The 17,137-nt window shown below is 40.7% G+C and overlaps 1 protein-coding gene across 3 annotated transcripts in view; it reads right to left on the reverse strand.

The window, feature by feature from the left end:
* The window catches only part of MRTFA (myocardin related transcription factor A), a 77,486-nt gene that overhangs the window by 31,777 nt on the left and 28,572 nt on the right, over positions 1-17,137 (reverse strand). The window contains exon 1 of one of the 3 annotated variants that reach the window (XM_030961094.1): positions 16,398-16,909. The exons of the other annotated variants lie outside the window; for them this stretch is intronic. Within the exon in view, the coding sequence (XP_030816954.1) occupies positions 16,398-16,524 (127 nt within the window). The 5' untranslated portion in view covers positions 16,525-16,909. Of the gene's footprint in view, positions 1-16,397; positions 16,910-17,137 lie in introns of those variants that run through there. 3 annotated transcript variants of the gene reach the window in all.

The following is a 17,137-nucleotide window of genomic DNA, read 5'->3' on the forward strand; positions in this document are numbered from 1 at the left end:
ACTTAAATCACATTTAACTTTCTTCTTGGATTTTTCTGGCTTCCAATCCATTGACTCTTGATGTACCTTTCTCTGAAACTGTTTATGACAGTGAGAGGAATACCTCCTACCAGTGGAAATACCTCTGTGCACACAGAGTGCAAACAAGTTACCTCTCTTCTCTTTCTCAAGACAAACTATGATTTCTTAATATATGCATCCTGGGCAGGAAATTACTTTCTTTTAGTACATGGAAGTGAGACGGGAGGAGGATGTACAGAGCACCATGGTAATTCTGTGTGGGATCAGCCAAGAGCCAGAAGGAGGAGGAGGGAACAGAGAGGGGAAGGAACAGGCCCTTCATTTGGCTGTGAAACTGCAAACAGAAGTGGTAGCTCCAGACTCTTCCTCCCACCCAGCATGAGATCGCACTTCAACTTCTGTGCTAGTGGGAGGGCTAGCACAGCTCACAGGCAGCCTGCTCACAGAGCTTCTCATTTGCTGGGCTCCTTTTGAGGTTATCAAAATCCAAATCTCAATCTAACACCTGGCACTACATCTAACACCTTGCTGAGAGAGACAGTGTCAAACCTCTCACACTCCCCGTCACCTCTCATGTCCCCCTGACTGGTGGCTGGACTCACGGACAAAGATCACAGCCCAGTCAAAACAGGCACCAGTTTTTGCATTAGTGAGTTGAAGAGGATGACCACATAGCCAGGAGCTGTAGTGGAACAACCAGGAGCCCTGGTATTTGTCAGCACTGAAGGCGGGAGTTGGACTTCATCCCTCCAACAGCACACCGCCACTAAGTGATTTCTGCCCCATTAGGAGCAGCCCATTGAATCTCTCTGCATGGCATTACTTCCCCTACTGAGCCCATATATCCATCCCTAAATTAGCACATCTTATTAAATGTATACAGGCAAAGCACAAACCTATAGCAGCAGGTCCATCTCCCCAGCAGTCTCATTATTACTCCTGCCTTCTGTTTACACACCTAGTAACGTATGTTAGCTCCTTCTGCCACTCACTCGCTACAACCATCTACCTTCCCTCACATTTCTAACCACACCTACTGTTTCCCTTTCACCTCCAGCCAGGGATTTTCAGCTAAAAACTCCCCACACAGGTGTGGCTGGCATTTCTTGCTCCTGGATGCACATCTGTATTGTCACCTGCATAAATGTGCATTTTGCTCAACTGTCTCAGTTTGCCGAAATGATCTAAACTATTTTTTTAATGTCACAATTTCTTCCTCCACTAGTATTTGTTCTGTCCACAGTGTTACAGTGTCTTGCATCTGTTTCCAGACTGCACCGGGTTGAGCTCCACCAGAAATACTTTTCTGCTTTCTATGATTACAACCAGTTCTTAATCCAACTAAGCAGTACTTCATTAAATTCAAATATATTTCTCAAAACCAAAATACACCATGCTACTAAGTTAAAGATGTTATAAAAGTCTGTTGCACCTAGACAAAACCCCTAGCAACCACATTTCACTTATCCAAATGACAGAATCACATTTGAGCAGACCTGTTTTCACAAACTGAAAAGCTGATCAGTGTGATTATACTGCTATTCTTATAGCACCTACATTCTTGATCAAATTTTCCATAGATTTTTTCCTGGAACTGACAGTAGATGAGCCACTTTTTACTCACTCACCCTTTGTCAGCAGTGATGCAAAACTCACTCGGTCTTTTGCTCTTCTGAAGTCTCCCTGCTGTTCCCAGATTTATTAAAAATGACTCTCAGTCAGACTGCTAGAGACCTCATCAAATGACTTAAAATTCCCCTCCTGACTGCAGCTTCCCTTGCAAATTTTCTAAAGATACCTTATTTCTTTATTAGTTACCATTTCTTTATTAGTTACCATTTTTCTCTACCCATTATATGCACCTTTTATTTTTAAACCCTATGTGCCTTCAGAACAGCAAGAAACTAGCAACTGTCAAGAGAACTAAACTGAAGAACAGAGGGAAAAAAAGTAATTTTCAGGACCCTTTTTATAAGCACTAAGTAATTCCTGGGATTTATGAATGTATACACATACGTATTAAGCACAAGTTATAATCAGCCATAAAGTCCTTTTTTTCCCCAATACAGCTTATTTTTTGGCAGGGAGGAGGGCAAAAGGGATTATTTCAGTTCACTCCTAAATACATTTTGGCTTAACTAAGTACTTGGAGTTCCCAATGCCATTTCATATATTTAGGAGATCACCTGTTTACATGTTCAAGTGTGTGAATCCTATATATAGATTAACAGATGTCCCAAGCACCAGTCCAAGGCTGTTGTACATGGAGCTCAGCCAAAGGTATAGAATGACCAGAGAAATTCAAAGCTACTCTAGGACAGAATGAAGTGTAAGTCTTTCAGTCACTAATGGACAATGTTCTGTTTCCTTTATCCCTGTACTTAACCTGTAAGTTAATTTTCAAATTAAGAATAAATCAGATCATACAAAAAGCAGTTTATAACTGCTGGCTAGAAAATAATTTCCAAACTGGTGCCCTTCTACTATATGCAATATTTTGTGGGATTTGTATCCTTGTCAGGTTTTCCCACTCAAAGGTGGGCATAACTTATTTCACAAGTATGAAACGTTCCCAATTAAATTTTGAACAATGTTTTCATATCACTAATGGACCATTCCAAGAATTAGTAAAACATTCCAGAGAAATCTGGGAGCTAGGATGGAGGACCACTGCCAGCAGTTTAAGAAGGGTAGAGGAGAACTGCACTGGTGGGGGATGTACTAAATGACAAATAATATTGTGGTACAGCTAGTACCAACAGAGTCACTCTATTAGTAAATACAGCATGTCATGATTATTTTGTATTTGTCTTAGCACAAAACTTTCTCAACAAGGAACCCACAGGCATATTCCAGGACCAGCTACTCACAGCTGGTGGCAGCTCAGCTTTAACAGTATATAATTAATATAAAGAGCTTGCACCCATAGGGGCACGTTCGGGACAGCTCCAACTCTGGTGGTAGTTCAGGGATGCATTAGTAGTAAGCAGAAGCAAGAATAAATGTCTATGATGAGCTAAGTTGTTTTTTGCAGCTCATTACCTAAATCTGGAGCAGCGTGCCTGCCCTTCTATTTCTAAACCACATTGCATTTAGTAGTGTGACTAGAACTACTGCAGAAACTAGACTGCAGATTCTGCATCTCAGCATTTCAACAGAGAAAAGTAAAATTAAAATCTCTTTTCAAAGACTGTCTCACATACCAGGACAGGATTGTGACAAGAAATTAATAAAATACCCTGTATTTCCTGTTTTTTTAAAAAGTAGCAAGAAGAAGAGCACAGCTGGGAACTGCATCTTGTGGTGAGACCTTGTGCACATTATATTGAATACAGACTTACTACCAAAGGGACTCTGAGCTCACATTTCTGCAAAACCTTTCCTGCCAGGAATCCCAAGCGATACTTAAGGTCACCCAACCAAGGTAATGATTAAGCACAGCCATATGGTGGATTACAACTAGGACAGCATGAGCAGCAGCGCAGATCAGGAAGGAAGGAAGGCTGCTAGAGCCAAAAGAAACCCTATAGAGGGACTGAAGGAGGCAGAACTCCCTGGAATTCGGGCTGGGATACTCAAATGGGAGAGTGCAAGACACAAACTGTGTATTAACAAGAAAGGCTGTATGCTCACAGACATGATTTTTCGATTTTGTAAATTCAGTGAATGCAGTCTGCCTGACAGAAGAATTCATCCTTGGAACCCAATAAATAAACCATATAATTAGGCAGCAAAACTACTGAAGAACAAGTGAAATTAGCCCAACTTCATTATCTAAGTTGAGGAAAGTGCAAGCGTAAGTAAAGACAGTAAAAAGCAATTTACTGTTCATTTATTTGTACATTGTTCAGCACCTCTGGAGAGCCCATTCTGAAAGCACTGAGTGGCTACAGCATCCTCTTAACTCACAAGGAAGCGCTATTGCAGCACAAGCTGCAATAAGAACTTGCCACTTAGTTCAACACCTCTACCCGTCTGTAGTGTCAAAGGAATTTCAAGAGAATTTTCACTGGCCTAGCACTGAGCAGGTCTGACCAGGTTTGCTTTGTGAGGGTCACAGACTATGGACTAAGGAGATGTGGCTCTAGGCCACCATCTCAGCCCACATATACTTTCCAATTTTTCAGTCCAGTTTGTATAACACCATATGCAAGCAACTTAATTATAATATGCAACAATAAAAGACAACTCTGATGACAGAGAGTATTTGCTGAAAAAAATTAGCACAGCTGTTTGTGCAGAACTGGGCCTCTACCTCAAATACCACAGTGCCATGTCACCACTGCCCTGAAGGATGAAGCCACCTCTCCACTTACCATTCAGCCAGCAGTCCTTCCAATTACACTAAGAAGAGAATTTTTTTCCTACTTTCTGATTAAATAGCCACATTTGACCAGAAGCAAATGCCAAATTCAGCTTCTGAATATGCAGCACAGTAGCTGTTGTTTTCTGTGGCAGCTATATCCTACTGAATTTAGTCCCTTGGAGATGTGGTAAGAAAACCTTTCCCTCACACCAAAAAATGGTCTCTCAGCATTTTTCAGGTGTGCCAGCTTACAAAACAAATGTTGACTTGCATTAGATTTTTTCATGCTTCAACAGGAAGCCAGATTAGATTCACCAGCAAGGGCAGCATCTGTAAAACTCCAGTTGCAACACCTTTCTGTGCAAAAGCAGCCAAGGGCCGTTCATGTACCAAATTATGTGTGGGGTACACGAGAAGGTGTAAGAAAAAACAGCTGTGATAGTTTGTGATCACTGAGTGAGAATACAATGGTCAAAATTAATTTTCAATCTTAAATTGCTGAGTTGGATTACTTTTTCTGTTTTAGAGCTGCATTTTTCTGGTGCTGTTGACAACATACCCCACACCACATAGAACGTGCTAGAATGGGGGTTATCAACAAAGAAAAGCAAACTTTTTGGGCCTTTTTTAAAGGCAATTTTCTGAGCCTAACAGCATTTTAATCCACTAAATCCATTTTATTCCCCACTGCTGATGGGGAATACATGCTGGCTTTGCATTCAAGCAGACTGTGCAGTTAACAGAGAAGCATTTAAGTGAAGCAGACTGTAAATGACACCCAAACTGCAGGGATTATATGACAGTTTGCTACCCTGGAAAGGGGATGCCAAAAATTCAGGTCCCTCTGTGGGGTGAAGGAGAAGCAGTAGACACACTGTTGATCCTCACAATTTGCAAGCATCCACTGTTGTTGGGAGCAGCAGCCATAAGGTTCTGCTCATCTCAATGCATTTTAAAGAATAGCTTGAAGAAAGTCTACACAAAGAGAAAGTCAAGCAGAAGTTTATTTCTTTGCTGTTTGAGACTATCTCACATTCTATTATGTCTTTTCTCTACTGAAGCAGCAAGGGCTGCTATTAAAATGCAGGCAGCTTCCTCTGCTCTTCCTTAGCAACCATGCTAGGGAGAAAATGGAGTTTGGAAGGGTAAAGAATAGAGAGAAAATTTGGTTTGGTCTCTTCAACTGTTACGACAACCTTTCACACTAGAGGCAAAAGCCACTTATTTATATTCATGCTGTGGTCTTCCCTCTGTGAGAAGCAGGACTGGGACCACTCTCCCTGCACCCACAGAGGAGGTCTGTGAAGCAGATCCTGAACAGGAAGCAAAACTGGGATCAGGAGCAGTTCCATACTGCAGGTTCTGAGAGTGATGAAAGAGGATTTTTTCACAGAAATGCAGAAATCAGCACATCCTGCTGCAGCATGCTGAGATGGAAAGGTGTCTTGGACCAGTCTGGGGAGCACTGCATCGCAGGCAGTTCTTGTATAGAGAACTTAAACCTTTTTTCATGACCATCTCTTATTTCTGATCCTCTTAGGAAGCTCTTAGGAAGCATTAAACATTTGTACAGATGAGAACAGGAGTATGATTCTGCCTGAGGTAGACCTAAACCCTCTATCAAGTGATTCTTAAAAAACAGAAGAGTTTCTTCACCTCCAAAGCAACAATTTCCAAAATACATCACAGTGGATGTGCTAGCAATACTCCAAGGATGCAATGGAGGGCATATCACACTGGAGTTGGTCTTTACTATCCAGTACTTCTAAAGGCCTTCAGGCTCTCAAATGCCCAGCTGCTTTAAAAAACAGCTGAAAAGTACAGAAAAAAAAGAGTGGCTGGTCAATTAAGAGCATAAAAAGACAAAGGAAAAGAGAAAATTAACTGACTGTCGCTCTCAGAACAAGAAGGACTTGTTTTTTGATAAAATCACACTCTTCAAAGCATCTACAGGTCAAAATATTCTTGGGTCATAAAAAATCACTAACATGGCATGCAGCTTACACATGCCTGTTGATGGTCTATATGAGTGAATTCCGGAAGACCGGTTCTGGCTAAAAACAACAACAAAAACAAAACAGATTCAGGACAATATTTTTTATTGTTGGGAGGATGCCACTAGAAGAGAAATATGAAATAGGAAAAATGCAAAAATATGTTTTCAAAGGATGATGGAATATCATTTAATGAGTCAATGTTATGAGGCATTAAGTAGTTCTCCTAGTGGAGACAAATACAGATTCTTTGATACAGCTAATTTAGCAGAATTCAAAATCCCAACCTACAGAGGAAAGTGGTCCCTAAAGAATATGAAATCAGAAGCACACAGTCAAAAGCAAAAGGATCTATTTCCATTCTCATATTACCACAAGGTAGCTGGCTCACACAGAGCACAGAATAACAAGCTACTTCAGCAGGCCATTTCTGAGGCTTAGTATCAAATTTGATAAATGCAGACATCACATTAATGTTAATTTAAAACTGTACTTAGAAGATAAAACCAGAATTTACAGCAATTTTAGTTTTGTTAGGACACAGTACTATAAAACAAACAAAATCAGTAGCACCATCCAGCTACCAAGACATAATATGATGGAAGATCCAGATAGGACAGAACAGTTACTCCAAGGCTCAAGTCAGCATTGGCTTTGGTGGTAAAATGTGGAGATCCTAGAGGAAGAACCAGTTCATAGCCTCAGAAGTTTACTTGGTTACTTCTGAGATCTGGTCTCAATATAGCACACAATTGAATGTGCTTATTTCACAGGAGCTACTCATGTATATGCCTCCAGATAAATGCCAACTTGATTATCACCATGAAAGTTATGCTGCATTTTGCAGGATTATTTTCATGTTTATTTAAAATTAAGACTAGCAGTTGTTGTGCATTTTACCTTTACCTTTTTCCTTCATGACTTAACTTCTGCCACTTCCATTAAACATTTAAGATTTAAGGGGAGTTAATGCCATTTTATTCACTGCTACCTTTAATGCAATGCCAGTTTTGTCTTCTTCGATACTAAAATTTTAAAACCAGACACATTTACTACTATTAGTACAGAAGTGTTTCTATTGAATACATGGAAGCCCACTCTTAACCATCAAATCTTGGTACACCTGTAATCCATCTCAGCACTTGCTGAAACTGTTAAAATACAACTTTAGGAAATTCACCTGAAATACATGTAATATGGTATATTTAGTAAGATATGCAACATGTAAAAATGCACAACAAGCTTGTCAACAGGAAAAGTTGGTTTGCTTTCTGTGCAGGGTACTGATTCTTATAAAGTCATTTTGTCTCAGTAGTACTGGCTAGGTGAAAACTAAGCATGTGAGTAACTAGGCACATATCCATATCCATGGAATCTGGCTACCATGCATGATCCAACAAGATGACCTGTAACAAAATACCTAGGTGGAAAGGTCTACCTAAAATTGACCCTGGTATCATAATACAGTAAATATTAACTGTAATCAGTACTTGTTGATGCCATCTATATATCAATTGTTACTATTTAGAGCTGGAAGAGGAGGGAAAAACACAGAGAATTTCCCACTTCCCTGTGTAAATTTGAGTCACAGTCTATAGTGATTTGTATTTTTCCATGAAACAATGAACAAGGAGGAACTAACATTGCCCTTAACCAGCTTGCAAAGAAGACTCTAGAAAGAAATTCTCCCAGATAATTTAATATGACATGGCAGATGGGGACAAATGAAGAAAAAAGAAGGAATGGGTAGATATATCCTGACAATTAGATCTACAGCTGTCTACTAAGGTGACAGTACAAAAGGCGAGCTACACAAGGGAAACGCAAGTTCAAACCCTTTAAATTTTTTTTCTTGGAAAGTTAGGGGTATCTCTGCCTAAAAGAAGAAAAAGCTCCAACCATTTCATTTTCCATAAAGATGATACACGGGAGTTTATTTTTTTTTCCAAAAACTATACAGAATTTAAAAATCAAATGTTTTGAGGTATGTCAGAATCTGAACAATTTTTCATTGTATTTACAACTCTGAGTTCAAGGGATGTGTTTTTGTGGGTTTCTTGCAAGCAGAAAGAAATCAAGCACTGAGACAGTGCCCAGACACATCCATAAAACACATGATTGATTAGATATGTTTATAACACTAAAATTGATGAGCAAATCTTTCCATTCTCCTTGCAGCAAAGGAGATATGGTCAAATACTTTTCCTTCATAATTCGCCTCCCATACTTGAATTTCTACTCCAGCAGAGTGCTCCAGTGCACAAACAGCCTCACAGATCAAGGTCACAAACTTCCTCAAACATTTCTGAGACTGGGTTTGGCCCAGTGATTCAGCCTTCCTTCTGCCACAGGGCACCCTCTACAGACAGAGGCTGAAAGTTCCCTTCACAGAAATCATCTCATGGTCAAGACACCACAGAATTTCTGTGGCAAAATTTCAGCTGGGACACCTCGACATATGAGCTGTGTTTTGGGGTTTTCCACTAAAACATGGAATGATTCTGTATTTCCAAGACCATTTTGGATTTTTAACCACCTAAAGATTTTGGTTTACTGAAACCAAATGCAAATGAGAGTGAAGGTGTTTTACCACAAGTAGTAGAAAAATTACTTAGAAGTTCACAAATTTAAATATAAAACCAGCAGTTCTTTAAAAGTAGTAATTAACTAGTTATAACAGGGAACTCAGAAAGCTGGGCCTTATAATTTTAAATCAGCTAGCTTGAGCATCTCCCTGCTTCAACTGGTTCACTGTGCTGACAGTTACTTTGTGGGACACAAAACAAAAGTGGTTTTGTCCAAGGGGCCTATTACATGCACAAGGAAGACTCAGAGCATTCCCTATCTAGTCAGCATTCCTTTCACCAGTTCTATCCAAGCCCCAGCTTTCTCTCTTAGCAAGAATTTCAGGTGGATACTACAAGGAATTACCATATTTAAGTCATGGTAGTTAACAACACTGGCCACAGTCATGGCATCTGAGGCTCAAATAAAGATCCTGGCTTCTGCACTCCAACAATCTGACACCTTCTTTATTGTTTAAGTACAAATTCTATTGGAATTCTGATGCTACTTGTAAAAAAAGTTGCAAGATTCAGCTGTGCCCATCATATCATTCTACATTAGAAATCAGTTCCTCCACAGGAGCCCAGTGTGGAAGCTGAGCCCCAGAATTTGCATTACACATAAAAAGCACATCAAAGTCCCTCAGAATCTTTTCACTGATGATACAACATCTATCTACAGGTTTTTACCTCATTTCTTAATGGATATTTACTTTATTTCAAAAAAACTTTAGACTACACAATTGATGGTTTTTGCCATGAGGGAAGATCCATAGCACTGAAGAATTTGAGCTATGAGGCCTAATGTGCTATCACAGCTATAAATATTTAAAGAATATAATTCTGTGTAACAAATCAATCAGCAAACCAAAAAAACCCAGCAGTCCAGAATGGCCTGCATGAGCATTGACTTCAGACTGGTGGACAAATTCTGCAGATGTCTGAAGTGTTACTGCTGGCTCAGTCCTCTGCTGAAGGGCACAGAGGGGACTGCCAGCGGCAGCAGATCACACACACTTCAAGATTCTCTCCAACTGGTAATGGAGGTGGGTTTTCACTCACACCCTGAACAAAAGCAGGGGAAGGGCAGCCACGTTTCCCTTCTGTGGTTCCTCCAGCACTGAGGCAGGGAGGTGGCTGCAGGGGACAGCGTTTGCAGCTGTAGTTAAGATTCACTGTCACATGTCAGTCCTAAAGATCCAATCCTCTGCACTGCCTGCAGCCAATGTGACAGATATTATTAGCAGCAGTAAAAGAGTCTCTCAGAGACACAAAGGTACGGTTAGTTTAGCATCTACTTCTAAAATGTTGTCTTCTTCTTCTGAAAAGGGAGAATTTCCCATCAGAGTGTGAAAAAGGGCTGCAAGCAGCCTTAGAAGGACCTTCACACCTAAATGTAACACAGAAAGAGGCATGAAGGCTTAGGAAGGTGAAAGTGACTAAAAAGAACATCCCCCAAAATAAGAAACAGAACACACAACAATTTGCAGGGACAGGTTACATGGTGCTTGCAATACTGATCAAATTATGCAACGGGAGCTTCTGGCTGCCAGCAGTGCTGTGAGATTTGCAGAGGTGAGGAACCAAAAATCATATCTACTGCCACATTCTACTCCTACAAAAACACAGCTGTAGTCTCCCTGCACTTACTGCTGGAGTGACATGGAGCAGCAGGAAGCTACAGAAACTCCAACCAGAGAAAAGTCAAAACTGGATCTCTTCCTTCCATCACCCAGAGAGCATCACTCAGCTCTGCCCCCAGCAAGCCAGCTGGGCAGCACAATGTTTGTGCCTGACAAGTGTTTCAGTGAGGAAGGTTACCAAAAAGATGTTGAATGTGTCAGCTGGTACAGCAGTTGTTATGAGAAATACCCTCAGAATGGTGACAGGCCTTTGAGCCACCTTTGGGGACAGAGACCACAGAACAAGGTCTTTATAAGCATGACTGCAACAGATGATTCCTGTCCCTGTGATGGAGAAAAGTCCATCATAGGCACTTCTATTGAAAACTCTCAAAAAGCTATATTTTTACAAAAGGTTTTCTCTACAGCTGTTTATTTCTGAAAGCCAGTTTTAAAATAAGATTGTCAAGAAAGCACCAATTTTCACAGTCAATTTTGCAAAGAATTTATGTCCCAAAGCAATATATCCTCTTCCTTATTTCCAACTTCTTTCACATTTCTTGTTAGCTGCATCAGGCCAATAGAACTTTAGATGGCAAAACTGCAGGCTGGAAAGTTCAAACCTCGTTCGCCTGAAAGAATGTTGATTCTGTTATTTGCACAATAAACTCTGACAGAAGATGACCTGCACGTTTCTTCTTCACATCTCATCTCTCCTGAATACACTGACGAGCAAAAAAAAATCGTAGTACTTCTTAGCAACCACCATATTGCAACTACTGCAGGTCTGCTCTTAGTTTGGAGAGATACCAGCTTAGTAAATAGTACATGGTGCCAGGGAAAAACATTGTATCTACTTTACTAGCCCAAGTAAAAGAAAGAAACTATGAATTCTGCTCCATGTTAATGCCCTTGGGCAGATGATGCATCCTGAGGAGCCTCCTGCAAGAAGAAGCAGCACACTTTGCCCCACAGGCTCACTACACATTTTAACTGGATAAGCCTAAGCCATATCAGGAGTCGTATCCATTTTCTACAGAGGTTGCAGAGGTTCTTGCCAAAAAATGTGCTGCTTCTACATTTTGGATTGAAATTTATTGGTGCAGCAAGTGACAAAACCAGTAATTCAATGCTCAGAAAAGACAGGAGATATGGGAGTTGGGGCACGAAATGAAAGATCTGAGCGGGCACTTATTTTTGGTGTAGATGTTCACTAAATTGTTGATCAATGACTTGCAGGTGTGACTGCACGATGAAAAATCAGAGGTAACCACTGACAGATCTTGTGGAAGATAAAAATACTGAGATAAGATTTACACAGGCAGCCTGAGATGGATCCAAAAGCAGAAGGAAAACCCACTCCTGTCACTGACCCTCATCTTCGGGCAAGGACTCTGAAGTTTTTTGTGGATGCAAAGAAAACAGTCTGAGTTTCAATATCATAGTTCCATTTTCAAAAAAAGCATCTGCTTTTCAACAGGTCCTGGGAAGTCTAAGCATCAGTCATTTGCTGTTTAAAAGTATAAATAGAGATGTTTTCTTGAAAAAAGAAACAACAGATAATTATGAAAAAAAAAATCAAGAATCTGAAAGCCACTCAAGTGTTTTCAAGCTTTATTAATATGTGTCCCAGTTGCTGAGATTATCAGTACCTCAGCACCACTGCCACTGAATGTGAAGCTCAGTTCCACTGTGAAGAAAATTCAGTTGACAGGGTAGGAAAATACTTACTGGAAATTTTACTTGGTATCATTACCAGTTCAAAGCATTGCCTGCATAAATGCTACTGACAGCTGTACTCATTGCACCACACCCAGTTTCTACTCTTTTTTGTTTTCTGCATGTGTTCAGTCTTTCCATCTCTTACTCTTGCAGGTCCAAGTCTGCAACTCTTTCCTTTTGGTATTACTTTGCACTACAGAAAGCACTGTAATAGCCATTTTTGACAAATTAAGTAGATCACAGTGTGGTAAACAAGTTAGCCTCTGTCCCTCTCCTCCTCCTCTTCCCATTCCCAGCATGAAAATAGCTAGGGCTAAAGCAACAGCTGGGGATCATTACACTGACAGGAATAGTTTAGTAAACTGCAAGAGGGGAAAACATGTCATATCCAAAAAAATCAAAAACACATTAGAGCATCAGGACTGAAAAAAGATGTGAATTCAGCTCCAGGGACAATGCTATGACTCTTCTTCCACTGATAACAACTGACTTACAAAAACCCTGGTCATTCAGTGTTAACCCTTTCCCCAAGCTTCCCACTCATGTCACAGAGTTAACAAATACCCTGAAACACCTCTAGTCCTCACAGCCGAATGAGGCACACCGGCTATTAAGCAAAAATAAATTTAAATTGAGTCAACTTCAAGCCACTTCACATAAATATATCATTATCTTACTGTCACTGCACCTCTTACTTTTAAGCATAGTCACAGGCTGTGGCTGGAGCAAGAGGATACAGGGAGTCTGGTGTGCCTCTGGATCTGCCGTAAGAAATGCCAGAGCAGATCAGCTCCCCATACATTCAACACATTTTCTGTGTTTTAATGTGTCAGAGCACTATTTGCATAAATAATTCCAAACAGTGGGATGCATTAGGCCATAATTCAGAAAGGCATCTGTGTGTTTTGTGACTGGTTTCTGACACTGCTTATCCATGAATTTGCTTTGCTCACACACGTCCCCACAGCAACTTCAGGTCCACTCTGAAGCAGGAAGACACAGATCACCCTTTACAGAAAAATGTCACCCTGCATTCCTGTGACATGCCTTGGATGCAGGGGCTGCCCTCTTGCTGGGGATCTCCTTGGGACTGAGAGCTTCCAGCTCTACTCATGCAGGTTTCCTGAGCCCTCCTGGATGAGGTGGGGCCAGGGCCAGCTGGACCTTCAGGTGCTGCAGGTGTAATGACAATAAAGTCTAGATTACTCCTGAAGAAAGTTAAATGCTAACAAGCACTTGCACGACTCCTGATCTCTTCAAAGTACTGAACAGATATTAATAGTTTCATCAAAGGCTAAAGCTAACTCGAATTACCTCCCATTTGCTGTGGACCAAGAATGTGCACACAGTTCGTCCAGATCAGATGGCATGCAGGAACTTGTTCCTGTGTCTGGGCCCTGAGATACAAATCTTGGAAAAAGACAGGTGAGTTTCACTGTCAGGCCCCCAGTCACACTGAATGTTTTTGAAGGGAGGACTTGCCCAAAAAAAAAAACCAAAAAAAAACGTGTTTAGTTTAAGAGCATGTAGCACAGATGTACAGAGATGTAGTACAGAAGTGGAGAAGTTGGAATTTAGTTTTGGAAGTACTTAATTCTAAGCTAAACTCATGTGAATGCTAACTGGGTTTTGAGTAGCTTTCTGCAATTCCCTCTTCATATCTCTGAGGGGCTACCATATTGTTGTGTTAACTGATCTAGCAATGGCAAACTGGGCTCTAGTATTTGAAGATTAAATCACTCCAAGGCATTCTTGAATAGAAAACATGTTTATGGATTCCTGAATTCTAGGAATTTTGCAAATAACTGCCCTAACACATACTTTGAAAAACACAAGCTTGAGTTCTTTGACTTCTGCATGTCAAATCCATTTCTGTGTAGAAAGGATCACCAGTTCCCAAACTTCAATCTCAAGTCCTAATTCAAAAAAAAAGAAATAAATCAGATTTAGGAGACATCTGTTTTCCAGAAATCAGGAAGCAAGATGTAGTCTAGTCCAAATAGCTGCTTCTCATGAGAATCATTAAGAGAATAGATGAGCATTGTCAGTGTTAGTATAGACAGCCCTTATTTGTCCAGTTTTATTAAGAGTGAGGAAGAGAAATGCATGCTTTTTCTGTCTTGGTGACAATGAAACTAAGCTGTCCCATTTTTAAGGGGACCAAAAACTAAGGCACAACAGTCATCAGTCTCAGCTCAATGCTAATTCTGGACTTCCATAAGGGTTTACACATGGATGCATCTGTTCCTCTGCTGCCCATAAAAACTGGCTCTGCAAAATACAGTGCATGCTACAGAATAAGTACAACAGGCATCCTGAGACTGCAGGAGACTTGAATGGAATAGCAGCAAACCTAGTGTGTTGTTATTATTTTCTTCATCTGACAGGAAAGAAGCTGGCAGCATCTATTTCTCTTTCCTAACCTTCATTTGGTAGCTGGTGGAAAGCAGCTTTCCTTATCACACGTGACATTAGAGCATCATGAATTAGCCATGGGATAAGCTGATGGTATTGCTGGACTTTGCAGAGTCAACAAAGCTTTTCAAATAACCAGAATTATACAAGATTTCAATGGCCTTAATTAACTTCAACTTGAGACAGCAACAAACCTTTTTATATTGATTAAAGTAAGACAGACTTGCTTTTTCCTTGTTTTCCCACTGTACAGCTTGTGATATTTAGTGATTGGATGAAAGATGTATCCTGGTACATCCAAATGCAAAGTGCTCACCTTCTGTGAAAACCAATGCCGGCAAATACAGGACAGATGCAAGTTCTGGCTTTTTTTAAATTTTGGGTTGTTTTTTTCCTCTGAAGATTGATGTGCTGCAGCTCTGTCTCCAAAGCAGATAAAGAAATCTGGGAACACTGCCTATACTAATGGATTTATAACTCCTGAACTTGAATTTGAGGACTTGGACTTCAGTTTTCTTTTCCCTCTCCATAGTATTTCAACAAAGAATATTCCAATGAAAACATGCAACAAAAATAGTAATATTTTTAAAAATTAACAACAAGCTAGCTCTTGATAGATGTTAAATAGGCTTGGTAGTGGGGGGTGACAATTGGGGGCAGAAACCTAACAGGTTTGTCTGGCAGCTCCAGCAGGCCTAGACTACATACCAGAGAAAAATCCTCTAAATGCAACTGCTAAAATCCTCTTCCACAACTGACCATCTTTATGCAACAAACATGGCCTTATTCTATCTGGATTGTTGTCCTCAACACCTACCCCTCCTTTATCTTGCTTTGCTGTGCAAAATGTCAGAAAGTTATTCTCCCCTCCTTAAAATCAGTCATCACCTTATTCTGAGGCCACTGTACTCCAGATCTTTGTTTCCTTCTGCAAGTTCCTACTAAAATTTCACTTGTAGCTAGACAGATCCAGTACTTCTGATAAAACATGAACCTTGCTGCTTGCCATTGGCTTTTTGTGATGTTCTGCCATTTTTCTCTGTAATCTTTTCCCAGTTCCTGTTTGTTGATATTTATAATGCTGTGCACTATGAATGGATCACTGCCTGTTTTCATCTTCTCAATCTTTTTCAATCCCTCCAGATCCTCTTCTTTCGTTTTAGATATCACTCCCTGGAATCTGACCTTCTCTCTGTCTACATAATCTTTCAGAATTGTTAAATCTTCATTTTAAAAAATCACACATGTGTAGCATATCATCAACTAAAACAAAATCATATTTCGATATATACACAACACTCCTTGCACACTATCAAAACAAGAACATAGAGACACTTAAAACATGGTACTCTTATCTTCTTCAAGGCACAGTTGCCATTCCAGAATAAGCCTTTACACCTTTAATGAAACAGCCTTAAAACCTTGCCCACAAGAGGCCTACAGATGTAGGGGAGAAGAAGAAATTTTAAGTTTGAAACCAAAACTTCCAAATGCAATTGTCTCAAGATCCCAGCACTGCAAGTCACTTCATACAAAGCTCCAGGCTTGTGGAGTGACATGCTTGAATGCCCTCAGGGACAAGAGGTCACAGGAGTCAGTGGGAAACCCAAAATCTGGACTACTGCCCAGCAAGCAAAAACCAGGCAATATGCAAGAGTGGAAAAAAACCCACAACAACACAAAAAAAAAAAAAAAAAAAAAAAACCCCCACAAATGAATTATACAGGGATTTAAGAGAGCAGAGCCTGCTAACCTTCTCGTAAGCTGTGGTATGAATCCTGATACGTGCTTGAACAGCTCTTGCCTTGCTTTGACACAGTCTCTGCGAGCGGCACAATCCCGACATAGGCAGGCTGCAGTGTCTTGGCTTTGTCCAACATGTTAGAGGAAGTCCCTGGCCCTGAAGGCGGATTCTGTATCACAGGAGGCGTCCAGGCAAGTGGAAGGGTGCTTAATCCTCACAAGAGACTCAACTGCAATCCCCCTCTACCAGGTTTCGGTCACTGCACCAAGCGGTAGAGCAGAAAAAAATCAGTTTACTGCTTGATTCCAAGGCTGTGCTTGCATCAGAACAGAGAGGTTCTGTAGGCACAGACAAAGCCTGACAGCCAACATCTAAAGATTAAAAACAGCAAGGCTCTTGGCAAAATTTTTCTTCCTATGATCTCAAAGCTGAAACAGAAACTTCAGTGTTTCAGCAAGCAGCTCCAAGCATTCAGGCACCCAGTGTGCAGAGCACTGCGTATCAACAGACGCGTGGACTTCTTTGTGGGGCCACTTGCAGTAACAGCCAACCTCATTCACCCAAAATAGTGAACAGTTGGTTTCTCTACTCACACTGCAGACACCTGCCAGACAGGCAATATCATGTGATAGAGCAGAGCCCTCTCTCCCCCTGCATCTCCCGACTGTAAGCACGCTGTGCACACAGCCAGGAGAATACCCCTGCTCTGAGTGCAGAAGCTTCTTCTCCCTTCTTGCTTAAACCCTTAG

Source organism: Camarhynchus parvulus, chromosome 1A, assembly GCF_901933205.1.
Source record: "Camarhynchus parvulus chromosome 1A, STF_HiC, whole genome shotgun sequence".
Lineage (NCBI taxonomy): Eukaryota > Metazoa > Chordata > Aves > Passeriformes > Thraupidae > Camarhynchus > Camarhynchus parvulus.